Below are 25,118 nucleotides of genomic sequence, written 5' to 3'. Positions count from 1 at the left end.
TATCAAATGCACAAAGCCCTTAAGACTATAAAAGATGAAAAGTGTAAACAAACACTATATGTAATACTAATAAAATTATACTCTCATTTCTATTTAATGTAGAGAATGGAATTATTATATGAAAAATCATGTTAAACTGACTGCAGTGGTTCACAATCTTATTTGGTAAATATTTTTAACTTATGACATAATGACCTGTTTCAATCAGTCAATTCTTTACCTCACAAACTATATTTTTAAAAATTACAAACTTAAGGTTTTTATTAAGATGAGCCAACATGTTTGTGATCTTCTATTTATAACTTGACATTGTTTGGCTGCACTAATACAGTGTATTCAACTGTCTTTTTGGAATAGCTTCACCAAAATATTTAGAAGTTTTATGTAACACATATATCATCACATGTGATAATTGCAGCCTTAATTATAGGGAATTTCACATATTCCCTCAGAAATAATAGTATAATATTGAGTAATAGATATTTTCTGTGATGTCTATCATTAAATGGGAATGTAAAATATAAAACATAAAATAACAATAATTAAATTGAATGCCACAAATGTTGAATGCCAGGATGTATGATATGAATACAATTTAGCTATCATGCACAAGACTGTTTGGTTGGTTGGTTGGTTTTTTGGTTGGTTGGTTTGGGTTTGTTTTTTTGTTACTTGAACCTCTGGAGAACAAGCCTTTATGCAAGAAAATCAGAGAATTTTTCAAGACTTTATTTAAGTGACATTTGTGGTGTAAACTATGACAACCTTAATGAAAGATAGTTAGTTGGGAAGCATTAGGGAAGCATGGAGCACTAGTCTTGACTGACTACTCACAAGCCATCTCTATTTCTTTATTACTACTGCTTCCACCTATTTTTATGCTAAGGATTCTTCTGATGTTCTTCCACTCCTGATCAGTTTACATCCCAGGACACATTGTCAATGTTTGCAGACACTTCCAGTTTACATGTCATTTGTCACACTCTGTTGACATCTCCTGTGTAGTAGCACTTCTAGTTTGCATAACAGTGGCCACACACTATTGACATCCTCTCTGTAGGGGCTAGTGACACAAATATCCTAGAATGTATGAAAGAGTCCCTCACAGCAAGAAATCCTCTCATCTACACACCAACAATGGCACTGTATAAAGCACACCTTCTTCCATTGTGACTCAAGACTCCACAAGGGTCTTGAAGTTGAATGCAAGGGGTCAAAAACCCACCTGTAGTTAAAATTTTCTTAATGTACATTAATCCAAGTTATTTAAACTCAAGCACGCAATGGATCTAAGGTGTTGCTGGCAACATGTTCTGTGTTGTGTCCTGTAGCTTCACTGTAGTTTTGGTTCTGTACACACAAGCTTCCTTGGTGCTCCTCATGATGTTACTGCTCAGAACAGTAACTGTTGCCATGAGCAACACCTGGCTGAGATTTAGGACTCATGTCTGTTACTGTAGTGAGTCTTTTTAACCTTTTTTATTTATTTTTTTTATTTTTTAATTTTTTTTGGTTTTTCGAGACAGGGTTTCTTTGTATAGCCCTGGCTGTCCTGGAGCTCACTTTGTAGACCAGGCTGGTCTCGAATTCAGAAATCTGCTTGCCTCTGCCTCCCAAGTGCTAGGATTAAAGGCGTGAGCCATCACTGCCAGGCTCGTTTTTTAACCTTTGATAAAAAGTTTGCTCTTTCTAGAAATATAATCATTTGATTAGCAAATCAGACTTGTAATATGCTCCTTCCAAAATTCCTAAGCATTTAAGTATGAGAAAAGTATAGATTCCTTTTTATTGTGCTATATTAGAATGTTCTATTTAAAAATATCCTCTTTGCATTATTATTTTCAATTTCATAAAAACTACATGAATTTTGACTTGGGGTGAAGAAAGACTTTCCAACATTTTCTAACGTACTTGACAAATACATTTCTGTCCTTTTATAGAATGCATTTCTGTGAGACAGCACTCTCAACAATGACGATTGTAACAGACATCTATCAAAGTACATTCTGCTTCCTATGGTACCACATAGTCAGGAGAAAATGATTTACATTTAATAGTAAGGTAAAAATAAACACATTCATATCATTAGTGTGAATATTTGCTTACATTTTAATAAATGGCTAAACATAAACAACATATGGAAATTTATATTTACAATAAATGTCTTTATGGTTTATCAGTAAACCTTTAGCTATATGTTGAATATTAGTCAATTTGTGTCCCACCAAATTTGGGGAGTAAAGTGGTGAGGAAATCCCAGATTAAGTGGCTCACAGATTAAAAGATTTATCTGAGCTTCACTTTTGCCCAATTTTTCCCATTTGCTATGGAATCTTATAGCAAAAATATATGAAAGCAAAGAGAGGGAGAGAGGGAGAGAGAGAGAGAGAGAGAGAGAGAGAGAGAGAGAGAGAGAGATGAGTCTCACACAGTCTAGCACTATGTTGGCCCTGTATTTAATGTAATGTAAAGAAACTTTCTCCCCCTTTCCATTTCATAGCCAATTGTTTCCAATTAGACTTCCAATTAATTCATCGTTGATTGGAAGAAATACAACTTTTGCATTTTGTCCTGTAGAAACACACTCAGTATGACTCTAGTTTTAGTTGATGGAATGCACCGTATTTATGTCCTATCAAAGCCTCTTTCTTCATTAGGAAAGAACATCAGGCTAGTAAATATAGAGCGTAGGTTGTTGGGTGAAAGGGGATGTGTGGGCATAGTGTTCTGGAAATAAACAAGGACACCTGGGTGATGCCTGGCTGTGGTAGGAGGTGTCGATGGAATGTATTGCCATTGTATTGCTCTCTGGCTTTCCTTAGACAATTACAATTAAAGGAATTTTTGAGCTCTCAAAATTTATGAGGAGGAGGGCATAATACCTGTAGTGTTCTTGGATGGAATGGAAATACCCAGCTACAACTGCAGCAAGTGATGACAATTGTTCTCATTTGGTACTACTGAGTTGGGAGGATGATGGATAAGACCAAATAATCAGTCAGCCACAGCCTTCAAGTAACATGTTAGCAATAAACTACAATGAATGTAACATTGTGTACTTTTGTTATCCAAATGATACCATAGAATATATTGTGATCATGTAAGAATATTTTTACTTATTTATTCATTTAAAAGTGTGTGCATGTGTGGTGAGGTGGGAGAGGGTAGGTAGAAGGTGGATCGCCCTCATAGAAGCAGGGGAGAGGGGGATGGGATATAGGATTTGTGGAGGGGAAATTGGAAAGTGGGGTAACATTTGAAATTTGTGTGCCCATGCATGCATGCTTGTGTTCATAACACCTCACACATGTACAGTACAAAGGACAATTTGCCAGAATGTGCAAGAGTCAAATCATTTCTTCTAAGATGTAGAACAATGAAATTCAAGTCAAATATCAGGCATGGCAGCTGATGTCCTTACCTACTGAATCATCTCCTCTACTCCCTGTAACCTAACACTATCTTAAAGTAATTACTTACCTGAGCTGCTATACCAACAAAACAACCAACCAACAAGCAAAATCAGCAACTAGTTATGTTCACCTTTATTTGTTGGAAGTAAAGCAAGGGTCAGTAGAATGCAAAGAGATGCTTTTTAGTTAAATTCTCATTCCACGAGGAAATGAAAATTGTCTTAAGAGGAGGGCTACCCCATAGGAAGACCAGCAGTCTCAACTAACCGGACCCCTGAGTTCTCTCAGACACTAAGACACCAACCAGGTAGCAGAAACTAGCTGGTCCCCAAGGAGTAGGGAGGCCTGGTGGGGTGTGGGGTTGGGGACATCCTCATGGAGACAGGAGGGTGGGGGAATGGAATGAGAAACTATAGGAGGGGGTAATGACTGGACTGTAAAAAATGAAAGTAATTTATAAAAGAAAAAATTGTCTTTATAGATATTTTTAAAAGTATAATAAATTCCCTTATTGTTTAGAGAAGGGATATGCATTCTTCTATGGGTCAGTTTTTTGTACCCTATTAACCATATGTAATTTAAATGCATAGCAAGCAAGCAAAAAAATAAAAAATAAAATTAGTACAATACAAAGTCACTTCTCTACAGTTCTTGGTTTGTAGACGTCATATCTTACTGATGAACCGAGAAATACTTAATTTAAATCCCTTCTGTAAGTCAATAAAATATTTCCACATCATCTTCACACTTCCTATTATATTCCTTGAATCATTCCAAAATACCTATATCAGAAACATGTAGTGCAAGTATTTTGATAAACTGTCTTGCTTGGAGAAAAATGACAAAGGAGATAAAGAAGATTGAGTATGTTAATTACAGATAGAATTATTCTTATGATAGCTTAGGTTTGTAGTCGGGTTAGTTTTTGAATGCAGAACACTCTACTATGCAAAGCTGAATATGCTAGTCACCTTTATACAACCAGTGTTCTGAAGAACAGCGAACAAATAATGTCTTAGGGAAAAAAATAACATTAAGGGATTATGTAGCAGAAAATATTTTTGGCATGTGTTTCGTGAGGATCTGTGCACATCTTTTCATTTTACATGTGTGTGCATACACATGTATATAGATGAATGTGTGCACATATTTGCACATATGTGCATATGGAAGCCAGTAATTGATATCACTTGAAACTTTTCCCCAATTCTCACAATATGCATTGAGGCAGGGTTCTAATGATCTGGATAACCTAGCCAGCTTGCTATGGACATCCCAGTCTCTGACTCATGGGTACCTGAATGACAAGGGGCTACAGCGCTTGCCTGGCTTTTATGTGGATTGTGGGGACCTAGATTCAGGTCCTCACACTTGCTCAGAAAGTGCTTTATCTACTGAGCCTCATTTCCAGCCCAAATCACAGATTTTACTGACTCATAATAATTCTTTTTTTTCATGAAAGAGTGAAGGGCCAGGGCAGTTATGAAATTCTTTCAAAAAGACTCTCTTTATATTATTCCACCAAAATTCGGCTATTAAATCTCATGAGAAATGAGATCTAGGTGTTGAACCTTTCAATAGCTCAAGGTACATGGCCTTTATAGTATAACATGTCAACAGAATAACAAAATGAGCCTACATCACAAGGTTCTGAAATGATTGTTGCATGAAGGAGCTATCGAATACCACTGTGCTTTCTCAGCACAAACTCAACCATGGCAAGTTGTACAGAAACAACTTAAACTGCTTTAACAAAAGCATGTAATTTATTAAAAATATAGAATTATTTTTTCTTTAAGATTCATTATGAATTATGTGTTTGTGTGTATGTCTACATATTGGTATGGACACATGAGTACAGAGACTTATGGAGGACTGGGGCATTAGACATCCCAGAGATGGAGTTACAGACAGTTGTCAGCTAACTCATCTGGGTGCTAGGAATTCAACTCCGGGTCCTCTCTTAACTGTTGAACTATCACACTAACACCAAAAACACAGATTTTATTTTGAAAAAAAAAATACTAGTTCACTGAATTAAGATAGATGCCATAGGTTATACATTGGTTTTAAGGCTGTAAACCCATATATAATTCAATCATAAGACTTAAAATGTTGAGGATGACATAATCACTTTGGATGCTAAAGAGTAATTAAAATGTCTCAGGAACCTTAATTCTAAAAGTTTATAATGCCTAACTCAATAACTCTTTTTTCAAGCATTAAGGAATGTCAGCCAGCAACTATTATCAGTTTTTAATCATTATTTTATGAAAGAAATGTGTGTGTTTGCACACAGTAAGACTAGTTAGCGTTGAGGCGTGGAAGTAGAAACTTGGAAAGGTAAAACTTGGTAAGGACAAAATACAAAATGTGTAATGATACATAAAATTTCCTGAGGGTGTTTGGTCCCTTTTATATTGCGAGTTCCTTCAGAATAGTCTATGCACTTGAAACATAGCACATTATCATTTCCCTCAGTATCTATTTGTTAGGGAAACTTTAAGGAATGTGCTTGAACTCTGAGAAGACCATGCACTCAGGAAGCAGAGGCAGAAACATCCCAAGTTTGAGACTAGTCCAAAAACAAACAAAGAGGACTCACTGACTTTTCTGTTCAGGAACTTGCCATATAGCTGGTAAATAAAAGCGGTGTGCAGATATATTTATTTCCTTGTTGCCTTCCTGCACATATGTTATGTTTTCTAAGCAAATAGTAGCATAGTAATAATACTTCATAGATGCTTATGTGATCTCTATCTGCCCTGTTCCAAATAATTTTCATATTCTTATTTATTTAGTCCTAATCACAACATAAAGCTATTCGCAGGCAAATGGATTGAACTTGAAAATATCATCCTGAGTGAGGTAACTCAGTCCCAAAAGAACACACATGGTATGCACTCATTGATAAGTGGATACAAGCCATCCCATATACAGCCACCAAACCCAGACACTATTGTGGATGTCCTTCGGAAGTGCTTGCTGACAGGAGACTGATGTAGCTATCTCCCGAGAGCCTGACAAACACAGAGGCAGATGCTTGAAGCCAACCATTGAATTGAGCACGGGGTCCCAGATGGAGTTGTTGGAGGAGGGACTGAAGGAGCTGAGGGGGTTTGCAGCCCCATAGAGGGAGCAACAGTGTCAACCGGTCAGACCCCCCAACCCCCACCTGGAGCTCCCAGGGACTGGACCACCAACCAATGAGTACACATAGAGGGACCCATGGCTCTGGCCACATATGTGGCAGAGCATGGCCTCCTTGGCATCAGTGGGAAGGGAGACACTTGGGACTGAGGGTGTTCGAAGCCCCAGTGTAAGGGAATGCCAGAGCAGGAAAGAAGGAGTGGGTGGGTGGGTAGGGGCAGGGGTGGGGGGATGGGATAGGGGGTTTCCGAAGGGGAGACCTAGAAAGGGGAAAACATTTGATATGTAAATAAAGAAAATATCCAATAAAAAAAGAGAGAAACTAAAGACAAAAATCAATGTAAAGCAATACTACTGTGATGCCCATGTAACACATAAGTAAGTACAGATCATTTCATGTATGCCAATTTTAAGTAAAAATTATACTCTTAAATATTTTCTTATTGTATTAACTATACTTTCCATATGAACTCCTCTTAACAGATGGCATTCTGCTGGATATCATTACATTGTCTTAAACAGCAGCTGTCTCTGCTAGTAATGGGATCTGAAAAGTGAAAGAGACGATTTTAGGAGCTGAAAGTGTTTCTGACATTTGTAAGTGTTTCAATTTCTTAAAAGGAGAAAAATAATCTCATAAGCTAGGGACTATATCTGACTAAATACTAATGAGCATAAAGCTTTATTGAAGCATAGCCATGATTGTTCTTTTCTATCCTAACCCTGGCGTCTTACACTCCACAGTGACAAAGCTAATTAGCTGGGAGACATCTGATGCCTCACAAACTCTAAGATGTTTATTACCCAGCCCTTCCCATAGACCTTTTGCCTTGTCTTAAATAAATACAGGGAAATTTGATGCTTTAGAAATTCTCAGAGCACTTAACTTGCCAGTGTGTACTGTAAGCCCAGGAAAAGAAAGACACAGTCTTTAAAAGAGTATTTTCTAAACTATTGGATATTCTTGGCACACCTCAGAAAATTCATGATCTGAACAAAATGTTTTAGCACACAAATTCAGCTACCTTCTTTGCTTCAAGAAATGAAATGTACTATTTGCCTTCCCATAGAATATTTATTAAGAAATTAAGGTAATCATTGAGGTAGTATGTGATAATAACATAGTTTTGTCTGATACAAAGTATGGTGATGAGCTTCTAATATATATATATATATTTTTTGTTTTGGTTTTTCAAGACAGGATTTCTCTGTGTAGCCGTGGCTGTCCTGGAACTCACTCCGTAGACCAGGCTGGCCTTGAACTCAGAAATCCACCTGCCTCTGCTTCCCAAGTACTGGGATTAAAGGCGTGCGCCACCACCGCCCGGCGAGCTTCTAATATTAAAACATTAGCAGGTTGGTTATCACTCTTGATGTGAATTGCAGGTCTTTCCATTCCTTAGAAACTTGTACATTTATTTTTCAGTTGTATAACCAGATACATTTCCCCATTCCTCCTAGTATTTAAGAGCTATATTAAGCAGTTAATTTCACACCTTTTCTTGCCTCTTGCTTGCTTCCTTTCTATTTAATTTATTTTTGTCTGACACAGGATCTCATCAGTATAATTCTACCTGGCTAACTCACTCTGCAGACAAGGCTGGCCTGAAAAAGAGGTTTATCCATGTTGCCTATGCTCAGATTACTGGTATCAAGGTATGCACTATCAGGGCCACTGGTTTGATATTTTCTGAAATATCAGTGAAGAACTGAAGGTGTTCTAAATTAAGTTAATATGCAATACATGAGTTAGAAATAGTTATGATAAATGGTGACTTTTACTGATTGTTTAAAACTATACACACCCATATACAAACTTACAGAATGAATTTTAATAAAAACTAAAATCAATGGAGCACAAACAAGTGAAGCAGCTCTGACCCACAAACTCTTTCAAGCTAATTGGACTCAGTGGGAAGTAAACACTGGCTACAGCAACTCTGAGTAAAGCGCTGCCAATCCAAAGACAAAAAACATTGACCCTTCCCCCATAAGTAACACAGATCCATCTTAAGGTCATGGATAAAATGTGAATCAGTATTTTTCCCAATGCAGCAGAAAGCCTACAAAAAGTTTGCCTCCATACATAGATTATTAATATTTTTATCAAAATACTCTAAGAATGAGACTTCTGTAGAGTAACTTAATTTTAAGCAGGGGAGTAAAATATTAATACAAACAAATGGTAAAAATGTCACTCTGGACATGACAATCTGGCATCTGCCTGTGCGTGCATTTACTAGTTTCATGCTCTAGTAATGTCAGTTTAATTTTTGAAGTGAGGGTATAAGCTAGTCATGCAGAAGAGCAGCCCTTAACATTCCTGTGCTGCAGTGTAGGTATAGGACCTGATTCCCATACACAAAGAAAAGGAAGGGAGTGTATGAGGAATGTGCATTGAAGGCTAGTGGAGGTTAAGTAAACTGAGCTCATAGTTTGGATTCCAGAAATTGATGGTAATCAAAACGTCAATATTTAACATTAGTATTTAACAAACAAACCGGTGAGGAAATACTAAATCTCTTTGTCCATCCCCGTGTTTACCTCCCAGTGTTAATTCTGTCTCTACCTGGAAAGTCAACTTTCCTCATTGCTTTGTATTTCATGGAAAAGATATCTCATAACAATAGAGCATGTTTACTGCAAGGAATGTTACCTAACCTGATTGATGCCTTGACTGGTAGCTATAAATGTTGGGATCTACAGCATTAGTTTCTTTTTGACAACCGCAAACAATAGTTGGTTATGCCTTCAAAATAGAAGGCCCTTTCTCAGGATGGAAGAGTGAAGCTGGCCTGTACGTATATCCCACAATGGTACATAATGGCAGGTTTTTCATCAAACAGTATCAGGATACATCCCGACAGAAGCAAGCAGGAGCTACTGGTCTCCACATACTTCCATAGGATGCTTGTTACTGCATTTGTCCCTTCTTTATAGTTTTCTTTTCTTTTCAATAATAGCAAGATCATCTGAAGGAGTGAAGAAATATCAACCTTTCCTTTTTGAAAAGAGATACAGGGAATAGTTGGCTCTGTGGATTTTGTGTTCAATAAGTGGAAGACACAAGTCTATGGGAAAGTCAACAGCAAAAGCTAGAAAAAGAATAATGGACCACATGTTGGCGTTGGCATCTTAGAGGTCAAGAATGAGGGCTGAACTTTTTTGTCTCCACATTCCCCACATCTTTGCTTCCTGATTCTTCCCTGCTTAATTTTTTTTCTGTCCCCTTTTCTTCTGTTCCTTTTCATTATTTGTCATTTACCAACACGTTTTCCTCAAATACCTTTCTTATGCAAACTCAGCAATCTATAACCACTCTCTCTGGTTCATCACTTATGATTTAACGGCTAAAATGGACTGAACTAAACCTGTTATAAATATATTTTGACTGATATTCTTGTCAGAATACACCTCAGTTTTCCCTTCACTGTCAGAATAACATTTTATCTGTTTCCAATGTTGTTTCCTGTGGGAAATTCCCTGAAATTGTCATCTAGAAAAATGCTGTTTTAATAATAACCCTACCCTCCCACACCCTGTGATGGAAACGAACACCCATTCTCTGTTTCTGTCGAATCTAGTTGATTCTCAGTAACAGCAAATTGTGCCTTATTTAATTCAATTAACTTTCTATATGGCCTGGTACTCAACATTTTACCTTTGACCCCTGAAAAACTATGTTAGCAATTAAATCCTTGCTCTCACTTTCTTTCTAGCTTCTCCCTCCTTGTTCTTTTCCTATCAATCTTTTCCTTTGTGTGTTTAAGTCTGTCTCAAAGTAAGAAAACTTCTGTGATCACTCTAGATGAAGACATCACACTATTAAGATCTGATAGATATAAACTTTCTTCTCAAGTGTTTTTATAGTTAAAGTTACACTGAAATAAATCTGTCTCTTTAATTATGTTTATTGTCCATTACTATATTCATACTACTATGAGAGAGCAAGTTGTAAAGGTGAGTTCTATCTCAGAAAAATCTAAGATAATTGTCAAATGGCATTCTATAAACACACACACACACACACACGTGCATGCTTTTGCTCTTTTGACCATTAAAAGTTAACTACAATAAAAAATTTGCACTTCAATTATGAGTATAAGGCATTTCTGTAACTTCAGAACTTACTAAAGTTTTTTTGCACGTTTATTTTAGCAGCTATAAGTAAAATTAGTGTTATCTTTATACGAAAGAAACAGAAAGTGTGCTAAAGTTTGTGAGCAACTTTAGCCAAAAATTAAAGGCTCATTAAAAGGTGGCTGTTCCCTGTGGAGTGAGTGGGATTATCACTGGATTAGTCACCCTGGAATCCTTGGCTGAAAACCACTGCCCTTTGCCTATAAAGCCCTACTTTATATGTAGGACCATGATGCTCTGTGCACGGAGGAGGAGCAGGGCAGTGTGGGCAGGATGAGTGGCAGCTCTCAGAGTCACTTTTCAGGTGTGTAAGTCCAAACACCAGGTGTCTGTAGGTAGGATGTTTGGAAACATTTAAATGACATGTTGGATTTTCACTCTTCACCTTGATCTTCCGTCCCTTAAGTTGTCCTTGTTACTTTCTTCCTGCTCTTTACCATGGCACACCTATATCCTCAGTGACTCAGGACCAAAAGTGCTGTGGTCATTAATTCTCTGTTCCATCCTGACAGGGCTTTCTTCACCAAACGTGAATTCTTACATATTCTGTCTCCAGTGGTGACTCTTACATATCTGCTTCATTGTGGAGTAAATGATCTCCTCAGTTACTCCTTGTCTCATTAGACTATTCAGGTTCAGTCTGCACTCCCTTCAACCTTATGTCACCTGGACTAATTACAGATTCTTAGAGATTTATACCATGAGATGAAGCAAACCATTTCTTTTCTGTGAATGACAATGATTCTGTGCCAAGAACCTTGCCTTTTACTCTCAGTCTTTACTGTTGATGCTCCCCTTTCTATTTTTTAACACAAATATTACATCTCACTTAGAGTTTTACTTTGCTATTGTTTTTTAAAACCCAGCTAATCCTCTCTGTTTCCTACAACAGAGACTTTCTACCTATACATTTATTCCTAACTTCAGATATCACCACCATTATAAGCAGTTCCACTTGAATAACTCAGTTAATATTGGAAGTGTAAGGAGAAACACAAAGAATCATTAACTTTCCACGTGTTCTCAGCATCTGCCATTCTACAAATGGTTTCTATTGGTACCACTACTTAAGGTTAATAAACTTAAATTATCATAATTATCCATTTTTAAAAATACCTTCGTACTAACACTCATAACCCCTACTTCCAAATGTATTCAATTTTTTCACTTTTCTTGAGGTTCTACAATCATTACACTGGTACTAACTTTTGGCTAGACTATTGCAAAAAGTCTGCTTGCTTCCTGCTACCACACTTATCCCTTCATATAACAGATATCTTGACTTTTCAAAATCTTGAGGAATATCATATAGTTCCCTTATTTGCCTACTTTGGTGGATTACTCTTCTGTTTACAATACACTCATAATCACTTGTGTTCTTCAACGCAAAGCCTTTTTCTAGGATGAGGACATTACATATGCGGTTTCATATGTAAAATAGTCATCCCCTGACTCCTTACATACCTATTTTTTTTCAATCTAAGGGTTAATTTGAAAGCCTGTTTTCAAACCACTATATACCCTTCAATATGACAAGTTGCTTTCATTCCTTATACCAATCACAACTGTTAAAATTTTCTTATTCACTTCCTGTTTCTATATAGTTGTCCTAATACCATATTTGTATACTGGACAACAAGAGAATTTGACAACTTCACACCTATCAACTCAGTTCCTTAAAACCATAATCTATATAAGAATTATCATTAATCCTTTATACATCACCCAAATTAGGGCTTACATAATATCTCAAGACCTTTTAAAACATCAATCAGGACATTGTTTCAGATCAAGGGGTGGAGAGGGAGGGATGATCGGGATAAGTCAGGTGTTTTTAGTCAGATGGTAAATGCATTAAAACCTTACATAACCTTATATAATAGTGCAATAAAAAGAGACTATACAAAGCATTGTATTATATGTCTTCATTTACTTAATTATCTAAACTTCATCAATTTTTAAACAAAACCAAAAGTACTCAAATGGTCATATTGCTAAATCTTATGCATATTTTTAGCACTTCCCGGAAGAAACTTCCTTTGACTTTTTCTATTAGAAACAATAGTGGTAGACTGGCGGGTGGGTAGGGACAGGAACAGGAGGGATCAGGTGAGGGATGAACAGAAAGAGAGAGAAAGTACTGAAAGAAACAATTGGAATTGGGTGTGAGGGGAATTCAGGGGTTAGGTAGAAACAAACTGCAATGGAATCTCTGAGGGAGCTGTTAAGGTAATCCTAGCTAAGATATCTGGTATTGGGGATATTGGGGAGCCTGAACTGGCCATCTCTATAACAAGGCAAGACTTCTAGTTGGAAGGATTGAGACACCAACCCAGCCATAAAACCTTCAACCTACAGTTTGTTCTGCCAGCAATGTATGCTGGAGTAAAGGTAACAGAGAAATTGTTGGTGTGGCCAACCAATTACTGGCCCAGCCTGAGTCCCATGCAATAGAGAGAGCCTACCCCTGACATTGCCTGGAGAGCCAGAAACCAGAGGTCAGATAAGCCAGAGAGACCTATGGGAGAACCAAACCAAACCAAAAAACAAACAAAGAAAGAATTCCTAGTGATATTATGCTATATTCAAAGACATAATCATCATCAGAGATACTCCATCTAACAACTGATGAAAACAGATTCAAAGACATAGCCAAACATGAGGAAGAACTTGCTAAATCTTGAGGAAGAAGGGCAGGAAGAATTGTAGGAGCCAGTGGGATCAAGGACACCACAAGAAAACCAAAAGAATGAACCAACCTGAACTCATAGGGCTCACAGGGACTGACTCGAAAATCAGGGACTCTGAATGGGTCTAACTAGGCATCTGCATATATGTTACAGGTTTGGAACTTGGTGTTTTCTGGGACTCTTTACAGAGGGAGCAGGGGTATTTCTGATTCTTTTGTTAGCTTTTGGAAACTTTTTCTCTGACTGGGGTCCTTCATATGAGCATGAGTGTCTAATCTTTTGCAACTTGATATGATGTGCTCAGTTGATATCCCTAAGAAGCCTGCCCTTTTCTGAAGGGAAATGAAGGAGAACTGAATAAGGGTGAGGGAGAGGGAAATGGGGGTAACTACTGGGATGAGAGAAGGGAGGGGAAACTGCAGTCAGGATGTAATATATGGAAGAATAAATGAATAATATTAATAACAACAATAATGAAATAAGGGGTTAGTAAGTAAAGGCATATCTACAGATATCTTGTAGCCAATTAAAAGGATGTGGCCAGGTTCCTGCATGGTGAATAGCAATGAAATATTAAAGATGTGAAGCTTCTGAAGAGCTATTTTTTACTGAGCCCAACTCTTTTCTTCATATGGGAGTAGATTTGTTATATGTTTATCCAAAGGAAATTGCCATGGATTTTGAACAGCATCTTTCCTAGCTTTCAAGAAAATCTGAGGTCTTATTAGAAGAGCTAAAAAATAGTTACCCACAGGCTCTTCTGTGGGAGATTGTGATCTCTCAAAGCCACTGCGATCTTCCCCTACCTAACCACAACTTCAGGAAATTCCAGTCGGATTGAAAGAGATGAGAACAAATACACAATACTTGAGTAACTAAAGGCATTTAAGAGTCTATAAACTACCTTAATCACTGGTTAAAAATAGGAAACATATACCATAGGTACATCAGTATGCTTCAGGAACAGCTTCTATTAATCACATAGCACAGTTTATAGAATGAAAGCTTTCAAAATTTGGACAGCTTTCACACACACACAAACACACAAATGAACTAAACTTTAAGAGATAAAACAAAGGGTCAGTGCACACAATCTGATAAACTGATGGATTTAATAAAATCATTAAGACGGTTTGTGGTCAACTATAGTTGATTAAGTGGGACAAGGTCATAGAAGCATTCACAGCTGTTTCCTAAATATTTCCATTGCAAACTCAGTTGGAAAACTGTTTTCTACCACTACCACCACATTTATGGATTCTTGCTGGACTGGCCACATTGCTACCCAGTTCTTAAGTTCTTCTGTTTTGATTACACTTGCTCAGTCATATGCCTGTGTGACTCAGTCCCTTCCCACATCTCTCTGCACATCCTTCTGTGTTCCTGTCTCTTGCTCAGACCTGTCACAGTGGGAGTTTAATAAATGCTACTTAACTAGAATGATGTTCCATTATTTTCCTTTACTTCCATCCACTCTTCTCTCTTAAGATTATATTGAAGGTCAATCATCAAGGCTTGCTGAGTTCACTTCCCAACACCTCTTTCTTGCTTCTGCTCAAAAGCAACTGCAATCTCTAATTCCAGTGGAACCATCATCCTGTGATGGCTCCATGGGTACCAATTCTTATGTGCACACAGATATACACATACACAGAGATGAAAAATAAATAAAATTCATGTCATACTATAGAGGTATTATGTATGGCAAAATTATTTCTAGTCTCAAAATAAGTTCAGAAGAGTTATGAAAATAAAGCCAAAATACTGTTGGAATTCAAATACTTTCATTATCACCTATTGACATATGTATGCAATATTTATAGACATTTTTAATTATGTTCAATAACTCACAATCTAATTCTTTTTATTACAGGGATAAGAAGATCAGTGTTGTTGCAGAAATTCTAATAAGTGGGGACTAGAATATCAAATTCCAAATTATAACACTATATTTGTGTGTTTTAAATTTACACAAAATTTCCAGCACTTTCCATCTAACAGTGCTGAAAAGGGAATGGATATTTATTGAACTTTTCTTGTATTCTAGGACTATGGCAAGTCTTTCATAGACAATCCACAAATATGTTGATTTAGAATTAATTCTGTTTTTAAAATGATAAAATTATATCCCAGGGATAACATATATTACACAGCAATTCTGTATGGTAGAAAATGAATCTGAAACAATCTTGTCACTTACTGACTGCTATAAGGTTCAGTGTTTTAGATGGTTCATATGTAGTGTTGAAAAACCACAGTGCTTTCTCCACAGTATTAAATATTAAAAGAGTTTATTTATTCAATCACTCAGAAAGGTACTCAATGCAAGATGATTTGAGATGAGCTGTTATAAGAAGTGTTAGTGAGGTGAAATAACTTGCTGCTAATGAAGCAAAAAAAAATCACCTTTCAGTCCTAGAAATTATTTATTAATTATTAGCGGCCCATCCTTTTACTTAAAGAGCATCTCACACACATACACACACACACACACACTGAACATAGTGCAATGCTTACATTTATTCTTTCATGTGATTATTGTTATTGTCTTTGTATAAGAAGTTTTAATTATTTGCCCCTGAGCACACATGGTTAGTAATGACATGGTTAGTCTATGTCCTGAATTCTGTGTAAATTCATAGATCACTCTTGGTCAAAATATAAACATATAAAAATGCCATGCATGTTTAGCATTTGCTTTTTGTCTTATAAACTGTAATAGTCTAATATAACATGGTCTTCATTTCATTTGGAAGACTGAATAGTCCCCAGCTATATTTCTCCTTTATCTCAAAAGAATTTGGAATAGCCCAAAGCATCAAATATCTAGAGGGCCCTTACACTGCGAGTCGCTGAACCTCATTTATATACACATGTGCTTACATGAGCATCACTTACCAGAAGCCAACCAGGTCTCCAATGAGACTCTCTTTCAACTATGGTAATCTCTACCTGCAGGTATGGTGTCACACAAATGGTTGAAGGTCAGTGCTGCATGTATAAATTTATTCTAAGTTACACAAACATTCCTTCAATAGAAATACATTGACCCTCTTCCTGTCATGATATCATCTAAACATCAGCTGTATTTTAAGAGCATATGTTGAATTCCTTTGTTCAATCAGCAAATGTTTATGGAACACTTGTTCCGGTTATTTTAAAAGGAAAAAGAAAGGCCAGCATTTTATGAGAATTCTTATATAAGTGCTGACACTTTCTATATAAAAATGGAGAGCATTCCAGCCTGTAAATATAAAACCTAAAGTATAATTTTCCTGGTGGTTAGCATAGGTTTCCTTATATTTGAAGTAATTGTGTTGCATATCCATGTGTAACACTTTCCACAAACTCTCTTCAATTCAAATAAAAGTGTTTTGTACTAGGTTATATTTATTATTACTAATTACTTTTAAATATATCCACAAATTTTGACAATTCAATCTAGAAGGTGAAATATAATATGTAACAAGGGGTTAGCAATTCCAATCAATTGAAAATACTGAGTAATTAACTCTTAAGAAACAACTTGCGCTTGCTTTCTTTGCTGTGTTTAGATGGGTTTAAAGTCATTCCCTGTACTGGAAACCTAGCCAACTACCCGCGGCAAATGAAGTCATGGATCTTGGAGAGGAACTTACAATTGCCACTTTACTAAACCAGAATAATCCCTAACTACACTCTCAACATTTGTCCTTATACCCACAGATAGTTGTAATCCTCATCCCTCATCAAAGAAATTTCTCTTTGCTAGATATGGGGGCCCATTACAGAACATCACAACAGATCAAAAGGCAGATTTGTGGAGGAAGCCATTCCCAGGTTGTAGATATTTGTACCTACAACCCCAACACCTAAGGCTCAGGAATCAATGAAGAAGAAGTGAAAAGATTATAAGAGCCAGAGGAAAAGGGAGTGTTCCCTAGGAACTTCAGAAGCTACTTGTAAAATGTATTACCAAGTTGAGTGTCTAAACATGAGCGAAACATGGATAATAGACATGGTGAAGTGGATAGGGGACAGGCCTCAAATCCTCAACTGTCCACAATTTCAGGCAACTAAGAAATGCCTGAGAGTCAGAAAAACAGTTTCCCAAAAGGAGGAGCATACTGATTAGTTATCCAATACCAAATCATCAACACTGAACTTTACATAAAGTAAAATTATATTCATGAGCAGGTTACATTTAGGTACTTAGGGGTATATGTATATACATATATGAATGCAACAACAATTAATTTTTAAAAAGTCATTGCAAGAAACAACGAAGGGTATTTAGGATAGTTTAGGGGTAGGACAGAGAAGGGGGCAACAATGATATAATTATAATCTCAAAATATAAGAAAGCGGATTACACATATGCACGATAAAATACCTGGAGTGTTCAAAGGAAAGCAAAATGAGACAAAACTAGCAAACAAAAACCAACCAAACAAGAAAAAGACACACACACACACAAACTAAAACCACTTCACATAAAAAAATCCTCTAAAGAGCAATGGAAGACAGAAATGTCCTATACCTTTTCCTTTAGCATACATGCAGTACAGACATTACAAGGGCTTAGTTTAGAAAGTAAATATGCTAGAAACAGATTGCCTTTTAAGGCCATGAAGTATCTCTATATGTACCCGGAAGAAGTAAACTCATACCCCTGAGTTAACATTTTTGGGGAATTTATTATATATCTCTATCTATCTTTATCTCTAGCTCTCTATTTTTATATCTATCACTCTCTATATACCTATGATAAATATATATTTAAATATCATATATCTGTCTTAGATATACCTACATGGGGTATATGTATATTTAACTATGTATCTATATATCTATATCTATAAGTCAGAGTTAATTTCTCTGAATGTTCAGAACGGTTTTCAGCTCTTTTATATCTGTACCTCAAATACACATAACGTGTTCTTTTATTCCATAACCTTTAATCAAGACATTTTCTAAATTAAATTGTTACCGAGCTATAAATTGTTTAACTTGTTTCAAAACAATTTTCTTCCAAGAGCTGCTTTTACTGGCATCAGCCCCTTGTTGGTCTGATGCCTACTGAGAGGTATTACACAGTAAATGTTAGGCTCAAGTTTTTTTTTTTTTCCCAAAGCAATTCAAGTTTTAACCTGGAAACTGTGTCACCTCTGCCAATGCTCTTGGGCTGTTTTTGTCAAGCACTGCAGTCATTGTTCCTAATGGATTGTCTGCTATAAACTAACAACTACTTAAGGTATGAAGTATCATCAGGGGAAAACTTTTCAGAAACTTGGAGAATGAAGAAGATTTTCAGGCTCACAAATTTGGCAATTCTCAAATTCTTAATCCAACTTTTTGAACACTTTAATCTCCATTTGAAGCTACAGGAGAAAAAACATTAGCTGATATCTTCCACTTCTAGCTACAGAAAGGAGACAGTCTTCTTGTCCAAAATTTTGACTCTATCCATAAAACCTAATTCTTCTTTCTGACGAAAGAGTTTGAAGGATTTGTTTATGACATGTGTTCTTGTTTTAAAAATACAGCCAGGTATATTCTAATCACTTAACAGTAATGTGAACACCAGTGCTTTAGGCAATTATGGAAAAGTGTAAAGCCAGACTACTCCAAATACGTCCATTACGGTATATTTTCTGGGATCCTTTAATTTAGGATTCATATGAGAAAGGCTGTCGGTGTAGCCTGCAGAAGATGGACATTCTTCCCTAGATTTATCAAAGGCTTTCTGAAACAGTTCAAGTGAAAGGTAGGGGAAGTTCAAATGGGCCTCAAAAATAATGATTAAACACCTTTTAATTGTTTTTTTTTTTTGTCTGTTTGTAGTTAGTAAGTATTTATTTAGAAGGACTATATGAGACTCTTCTACACAACAGTAATGTTCTGCTTCCAGGAAGAACTGATGAACGTTTTAACCAATTCCATCTCCTCAAGTGTTAGGTGTCATGTTTTGTACAAGGTCTGGTGGCATATGCCTGTTACATCAACACTCAGGAAGAGTTGTAACCTCAAGGCCAGCGTGATTTTTGAAACAGAGTGATGCTGTTTCAAGCAAAGCACAAGAGTTACAAATGTCACCTTGGCGTGGAAGTAATTCTTTGAAGTTTTCATAAATATTCTTAATTTCTAGTTATTTGTGTTAACTTGTGAAACAAATCAAGACAATCACACTCATAAATGTAGTGTCTATGAATAATTAGATAGGTTAATATTCAAGTTCCATCAGTGAAAGTTCATAAAAATATCAAATGGATCTGTGTTTTTTATTTACCCCTTTAGCTTTTATGTGAGAAAAAAAGGTTGCCTAGTAACCATTACATGTACCTTTTCAAAAATTGAATAGATTGCTGAAAAAAAATATCAACTTAGATTTTCAATATTTTTAGTCACATTGGACAAAAGTCTTATTAGCAAAATGTGCAACAATACTCAGGGTTCTGTCACAGTTTTTCTTGTTATTCTGAAACTAAAATAAATAATCCATTCCCCCTTGAAAATTGTACTTTCCCAATTAAACATACAATTAGAACATTTAAGCAGATTACTGCTGATTATGATCATTAAAGTCTTTTATTTAGGGCTCTTCCATTTACATAAAAGTTTAAAGTTAAAAGCCCAAAAATTTGGGGTCCTGTAGTATTCTTGAATTTTCCGAGGAAAACTTACCAAATGTTTTAATGAGACTCCAGTGTCAATTGATCTGTCTTGAGTATTGAGTTTTATGCAACACTAGCTTGCATCATATGCCAAATAAGGAATAAAGTAATGATGGTCTTCCTAGGTTGAGGAGAAATTATAACTTAGTATACAAAACTAAACAAGCAGCTGTATTACAGGTCTATAACACGCCAGGCACTCTCCTAGGCATGAAAACATAATGATGTCTAGACAGATATAACTCCACCCTCTATGAGCACTAGACTTTGTTGACTGAAAGTTCTTATGCCTCATCTTCTGCAGCCCCATTTATATTATGTTCATGTCTAAAACTCTCAAAAATGTACATATTCTGAACACAGTTATAGGTCCGTCTCATCTTGCTTAGTCTTGGATGATATAACAGTACTCCATGAAAAAGGAAAAGTAAAAAGATATGCAAAAATGAAAATTAATATTCAAACTTCTCAAAATTGTGTAATCACAAGCCCTCCCCAAATTTTCGGCAATCTTTATTTCTGTCTTCTGAAAAGATCCAAGCTTTACTAGAGTCATTCTCTTCAATATGTTGATCGCATGACACAAATATGCTGTTTAATTCTTCCATTTTGGTTTTCAAATTATACACATATATTCATAAGACCACAAAATGTGTATCTTACCGGCTACATTTCAGTTGGTTCAGTAGTTCTTATCAGATAACTATTATCAATCACATTCCTTACTAAGCGGCTGACTGGCTCATCATTTAGTGAACAGACTTGTTGTTTAGGTAGTCAGGTGAGGTTACTTAAGCCCTATAGATCCTGGTCAGTGAAATGGATAAAGATAACCCTGAAGTCTCTCTCTCTTCTCTCTCTCTCTCTCCCTCTCCCTCTCTCTCTCTCTCTCTCTCTCTCTCTCTCTCTCTCTCTCTCTCTCTCTCTCTCCCTCTCCCTCTCCCTCTCTCTCTCTCTCTCTCTCTCTCTCCACCTCTTTCTCTCTCTTCTCTCTCCCTCTTTCCCTCTCCCTCTCCTTCTCTTTCTCCCTCTCCCTCTTCTCCCTCTTCCCCTCCCTCCCTCCTTCCCTCCCTATCTCTCTCTCCCCCCCCTCCATCTCTTTCTCTCTCTCAACACCACCTCTGTTTTTACTCCAGGCTAAAAAGTAAAAATCTGTAAAAGGAAACAATTAATCACATGGGGTAGCTTACACACATCCTCCTCATTACTGCTTTTGCTCACACCCTCAAATTGAGGTCCTCATAAATCATGACCCTTAGCAACAGCTCTCTTTCTGTTTTCTCCAGGGAAACTTGAAATGCTGTTAAACTTCCAGTTTTTCTGTTCTTAGCACTTTGTCACAATTTTTGCGTTTAAAATATCCTGCTGAGACTGTTTGTTTTATGGCTAGACCAGAAGGTGCAGTAACAGAAGTGACACAATGGAAACAGACTGTGGAGTTTGATAAAGGATATTCAGGGGTGCCCTCAAAGTTTTAGCGCATTTTTACTTGGCACACAAGTGATGGAATCCATAAACTGGTAAAGCAATCTTCACAACAATCAATTCCCAAGACAAGATTTGGTTGCAGAAGCACATTTTTTTTACACAAAACAAATAAACCCAAAATACTTTTTACACAACTTCATAGTGTTCAAAGAAATAAAAATGCTATAGTAGTATCCCAACTAAAATTCACAGCAGAATTGGGGCAGGGCAGCTGGAGTAGGTTTATCTGGAATATTATTAAATACCTTGTCACCCTTAATACATGAAGCTAGTTGTAATAGATATGTCTAGTTATTCAAATGAACTGAAACCATTGTCTCTTAACATGTAATAAAGCATCCTGATTTCAAAAATGCCATATTTATCATATTTATCACATTATGATCACATAAAAGTGGTTAAGACTGCTTCACGGTATTTATTATAGCTTTTTTAGTTTCTTAAAGAAATTCAGTCAACTAAATCAAGTAGATATTTGTATACAAAACAGAAGTGCACAAAATCACTTTAAAGTTGTATTCCTATACTATCAGGCAGGCACTTTAAAATAATTATATCATTTCCTACCTTGTAATTGTATCCATTTAAATTTACACTAAGCAGATGATGACAAGCACAAACAGGCATAATGAAGAGGAGAGTGGCTGGAAAGCCCATTTTATTATATCTGCCAAAACAGATATATTAAAAAATACATAAAGCCTGTCTAAAATTGTTTCATTGTTTGCATAAAAAGGTAATATTTGAGTAAGTATAAATAAAATAGTTATGGTAGTGAAATATAAATATAGATATTATCCCATTATTCAAAATTCAATCTTTCTGTCTCTGTCTCAGTCTGTCTCTCTGTATATCTCTCTGTCTCTGTTTCTGTCTCTGTCTCTCTCTCTCTCTCTGTCTCTCTCTCTCTGTCTCTCTCTCTGTCTGTCTCTCTCTGTCTTTCTCTCTCTTCACTTTCTCTCCCCCTCTCCCTTTCTCTCTTTCTCAGTTAATACAGGCTGGATGTATTAGTTCAAAGTATAGTGGTAATAATAAAGTTGTGAGGTGTGTAGCTGCTTGACTCCTCTTTGAATGCCTAAGCCACTTAAAGTTCTCAAAGACACAACACAGTCCATAAAGAGCTCCTCATGGGAATGTTTGCACTTGGGAACTTTCCAGGTTTTAGAAATGCCCCACTCTCAGAGGAAACCAAAGCATTGTTTCCAGATTATATAGGCAATTGTACTTTTTTTTTCTTCTAATAAGTGACTAGAAATCCAAGTTGTATCTCTCTCAAACTCTTAAGCTTTTCCAAAAAGTGATATTCTAATGCAGTGTTTAAACAAAAATAGATCTTGTGATTCTTCTCTGCCCGAAAGTTCAAGACAAAGTAAAGAGAAAATGTCAGTGTTAGTATAATCAGACTGCCAAAAAGGGAAAAGAGAGTTAAAATCACACATGATTTCCCATGATCCATGTTCGGAATACTTCCATCGTCAATACTAGACCTATATTCTGAAGAGCTGGCTGGGTCTTCATTCTAGATCCTGACTCCCCAAACAGTTCTCACCAGAACCAAAGTGTAAGGTTACAGCATACTTTCACACTTAGGGGACTGAATCCAACACACACACACACACACACACACACACACACACACACACACACACACACACACACACTCACACACACACAAATACACACACACTCACACACGCAAATACACACAGACTTTTTTTTTTTTTTTACCTGTTCTTATGTCGAGTCTTCAGCAAGTTTCTTCCAAAGGGAGCCATGGTCTGTCCGGCAAGGCAAGCAAATAACACAGTCCTTATCTCAAAGTAATCTGGACCCTGGGTGGGGTGTCTGGGTCTCTCTGGTGAAAGGAGGAAGGCAGGAGGCTTCCTGTTCAACTTCTCAAATGTTCCTTGCTTTCAAGCTCATTAGCAGCCGGCTGGCGGAGAGTTGCTGGAAGTTGTGCAATTGCTGCCTAACTTTGAACTGCGGGATTGTTGTGGCTGCTGCTTCTAAGGAGACCAGCCCAGCTTTAGCCTGGAAGAAGGTGTTTGTTTGAAAGCTCAAAAGTTAGAGGAGAGAGAGGAAAGAGAAGGGGGAGAGGAAGAAGGAGAGTCAGAGAGGGAGGAAGGGAGGAGAGGAGGGAGGAAGGGAAGGAGAGTGGAAGGGAGGGAAGAAGGGAGGGGAGAGCCTCTATTGTGTGTTGGAGCTATTTGCCAACTAGCTAACCTCTAAGACCTGCCAACCCTACAGGCATGGTAATAGCCATGGAATGGGAATTTCACTCGACTTGGAAACCCCCCCTTTCCTGCTTTCCACACCCAGCCACACAAGGTGTACACACATAAAAGATTTAAAACTAACCCCCTCCTCCCTGCGGCCTCCTGCCAGCCAGCTCCAGTCAGTGAAAAGTAATCTGATCTTGGCAAACAGGAATGAGCAGGAGGGACGATTTCCTTACCTACTCCATACACACAAAATAAAAACCCTCCCCTTCCCTGAATGCAAGCGTGGTGGTAAGGCTAGTTGAGCAGTGCAGCTACTATGAAAGCAGGTTCCCTAGTTCTCCATTTAAAACAAGGGGGTGTCGGTGGCGTGGGGAAACCGTGAAAGAACCAAGGGCTGCTGGGCTAACACATCACTGCCTTGCGGTAGCTGACCACCAGTGTGCTGACATCCATCAGCCTGATGCTGTGTCTCTGGAAACTTGGGAGTGCCTTAGGAAAAGTGAGCTGCTTGCCATCCCCATCACCTTTAACTATTGAACAGTAGAAGGGGACTATGGCACTAAAATAGGTATTCTGTCAAAATGTGTGCCTGTGTTTGGTTGTATGTAAAACTCGAACCTATGACTTAGGGATGAGAGAGAGAGAGAGAGAGAGAGAGAGAGAGAGAGAGAGAGAGAGAGAGAGAGAGAGAGAGAGAGAACTACAGGAGGATAAGTGTCTAGAGAAAAGTTCCTGGAGGATTTACTGAGTCTTGTTTTGAAGAATCTACTACCAACCCCCACCAACCTTGACTCCCCAAAACACAACCTAATCACATGCTGCTGGGGTTGGGAGGGAGGGAGAAGGGAGGGAAAAATGGTCTGTGGGGTTCACAATTTTCCTTTTCAGGTTGATGTCTTGAGTTCCAGCAAAGCACACAGATGGCCCTTCTTTTCTAGGCAGCAGCAGCAAGCCAGACATGGTTGCAAGGAATTTTTTTATTCTTATATACACTTCACTATGTTCAGGACTTCACAGTGCTAGGGAGAAGCATTTTTCCTTATGTAATCACAACTTTGTCTGTAGGATATATATGTTTTTATGTTAATTAAAATTATACTTTTTATAATCTTATATAAGTTATGCATATGTCCTGAACCCTTATAAATTTGAAAAGTATAAAAGACAGTGCTACAATTAAATATTCATAGCCCTAGAAGAACTGTTGAAGAATATATAACCATTTTTAATTCTAGAAAAGTGCTTCAATAATAAAGGTGCCAACTGTATAGTTTGCTTTTCTTTGTGAATAACCTCATGAGCATAAATGTGCATTTTTCATGCTTAGTATTTTTATATGTATCCATTTTCTATGTAATAAAA

At 37.0% G+C, this 25,118-nt stretch overlaps 1 protein-coding gene across 2 annotated transcripts in view; it reads right to left on the bottom strand.

Annotated features, from left to right (window-relative positions):
• The window catches only part of Rassf9 (Ras association domain family member 9), a 32,033-nt gene extending 8,174 nt beyond the window's left edge, over positions 1 to 23,859 (bottom strand). The window contains exons 1-2 of one of the 2 annotated variants that reach the window (XM_031349552.1): positions 23,263 to 23,859; positions 20,057 to 20,167 (exon numbers count right to left, since the gene is read on the bottom strand). Coding sequence is in view for 1 of the 2 variants with exons in the window: in XM_031349551.1 (XP_031205411.1) it covers positions 23,263 to 23,309 (47 nt within the window). In the remaining variant the exon portion in view is untranslated. The remainder of the gene's footprint in view (positions 1 to 20,056; positions 20,168 to 23,262) is intronic. The other variant, XM_031349551.1, reaches the window with a different exon arrangement.
• Between the last annotated feature and the right edge of the window lie 1,259 nt (positions 23,860 to 25,118).

This window comes from Mastomys coucha, unplaced genomic scaffold, assembly GCF_008632895.1.
Source record: "Mastomys coucha isolate ucsf_1 unplaced genomic scaffold, UCSF_Mcou_1 pScaffold4, whole genome shotgun sequence".
Classification (NCBI taxonomy): Eukaryota; Metazoa; Chordata; class Mammalia; order Rodentia; family Muridae; genus Mastomys; species Mastomys coucha.
The sequence above is the reverse complement of the archived record's forward strand: the minus strand, read 5'-3'. Positions and strand labels throughout refer to the sequence as shown.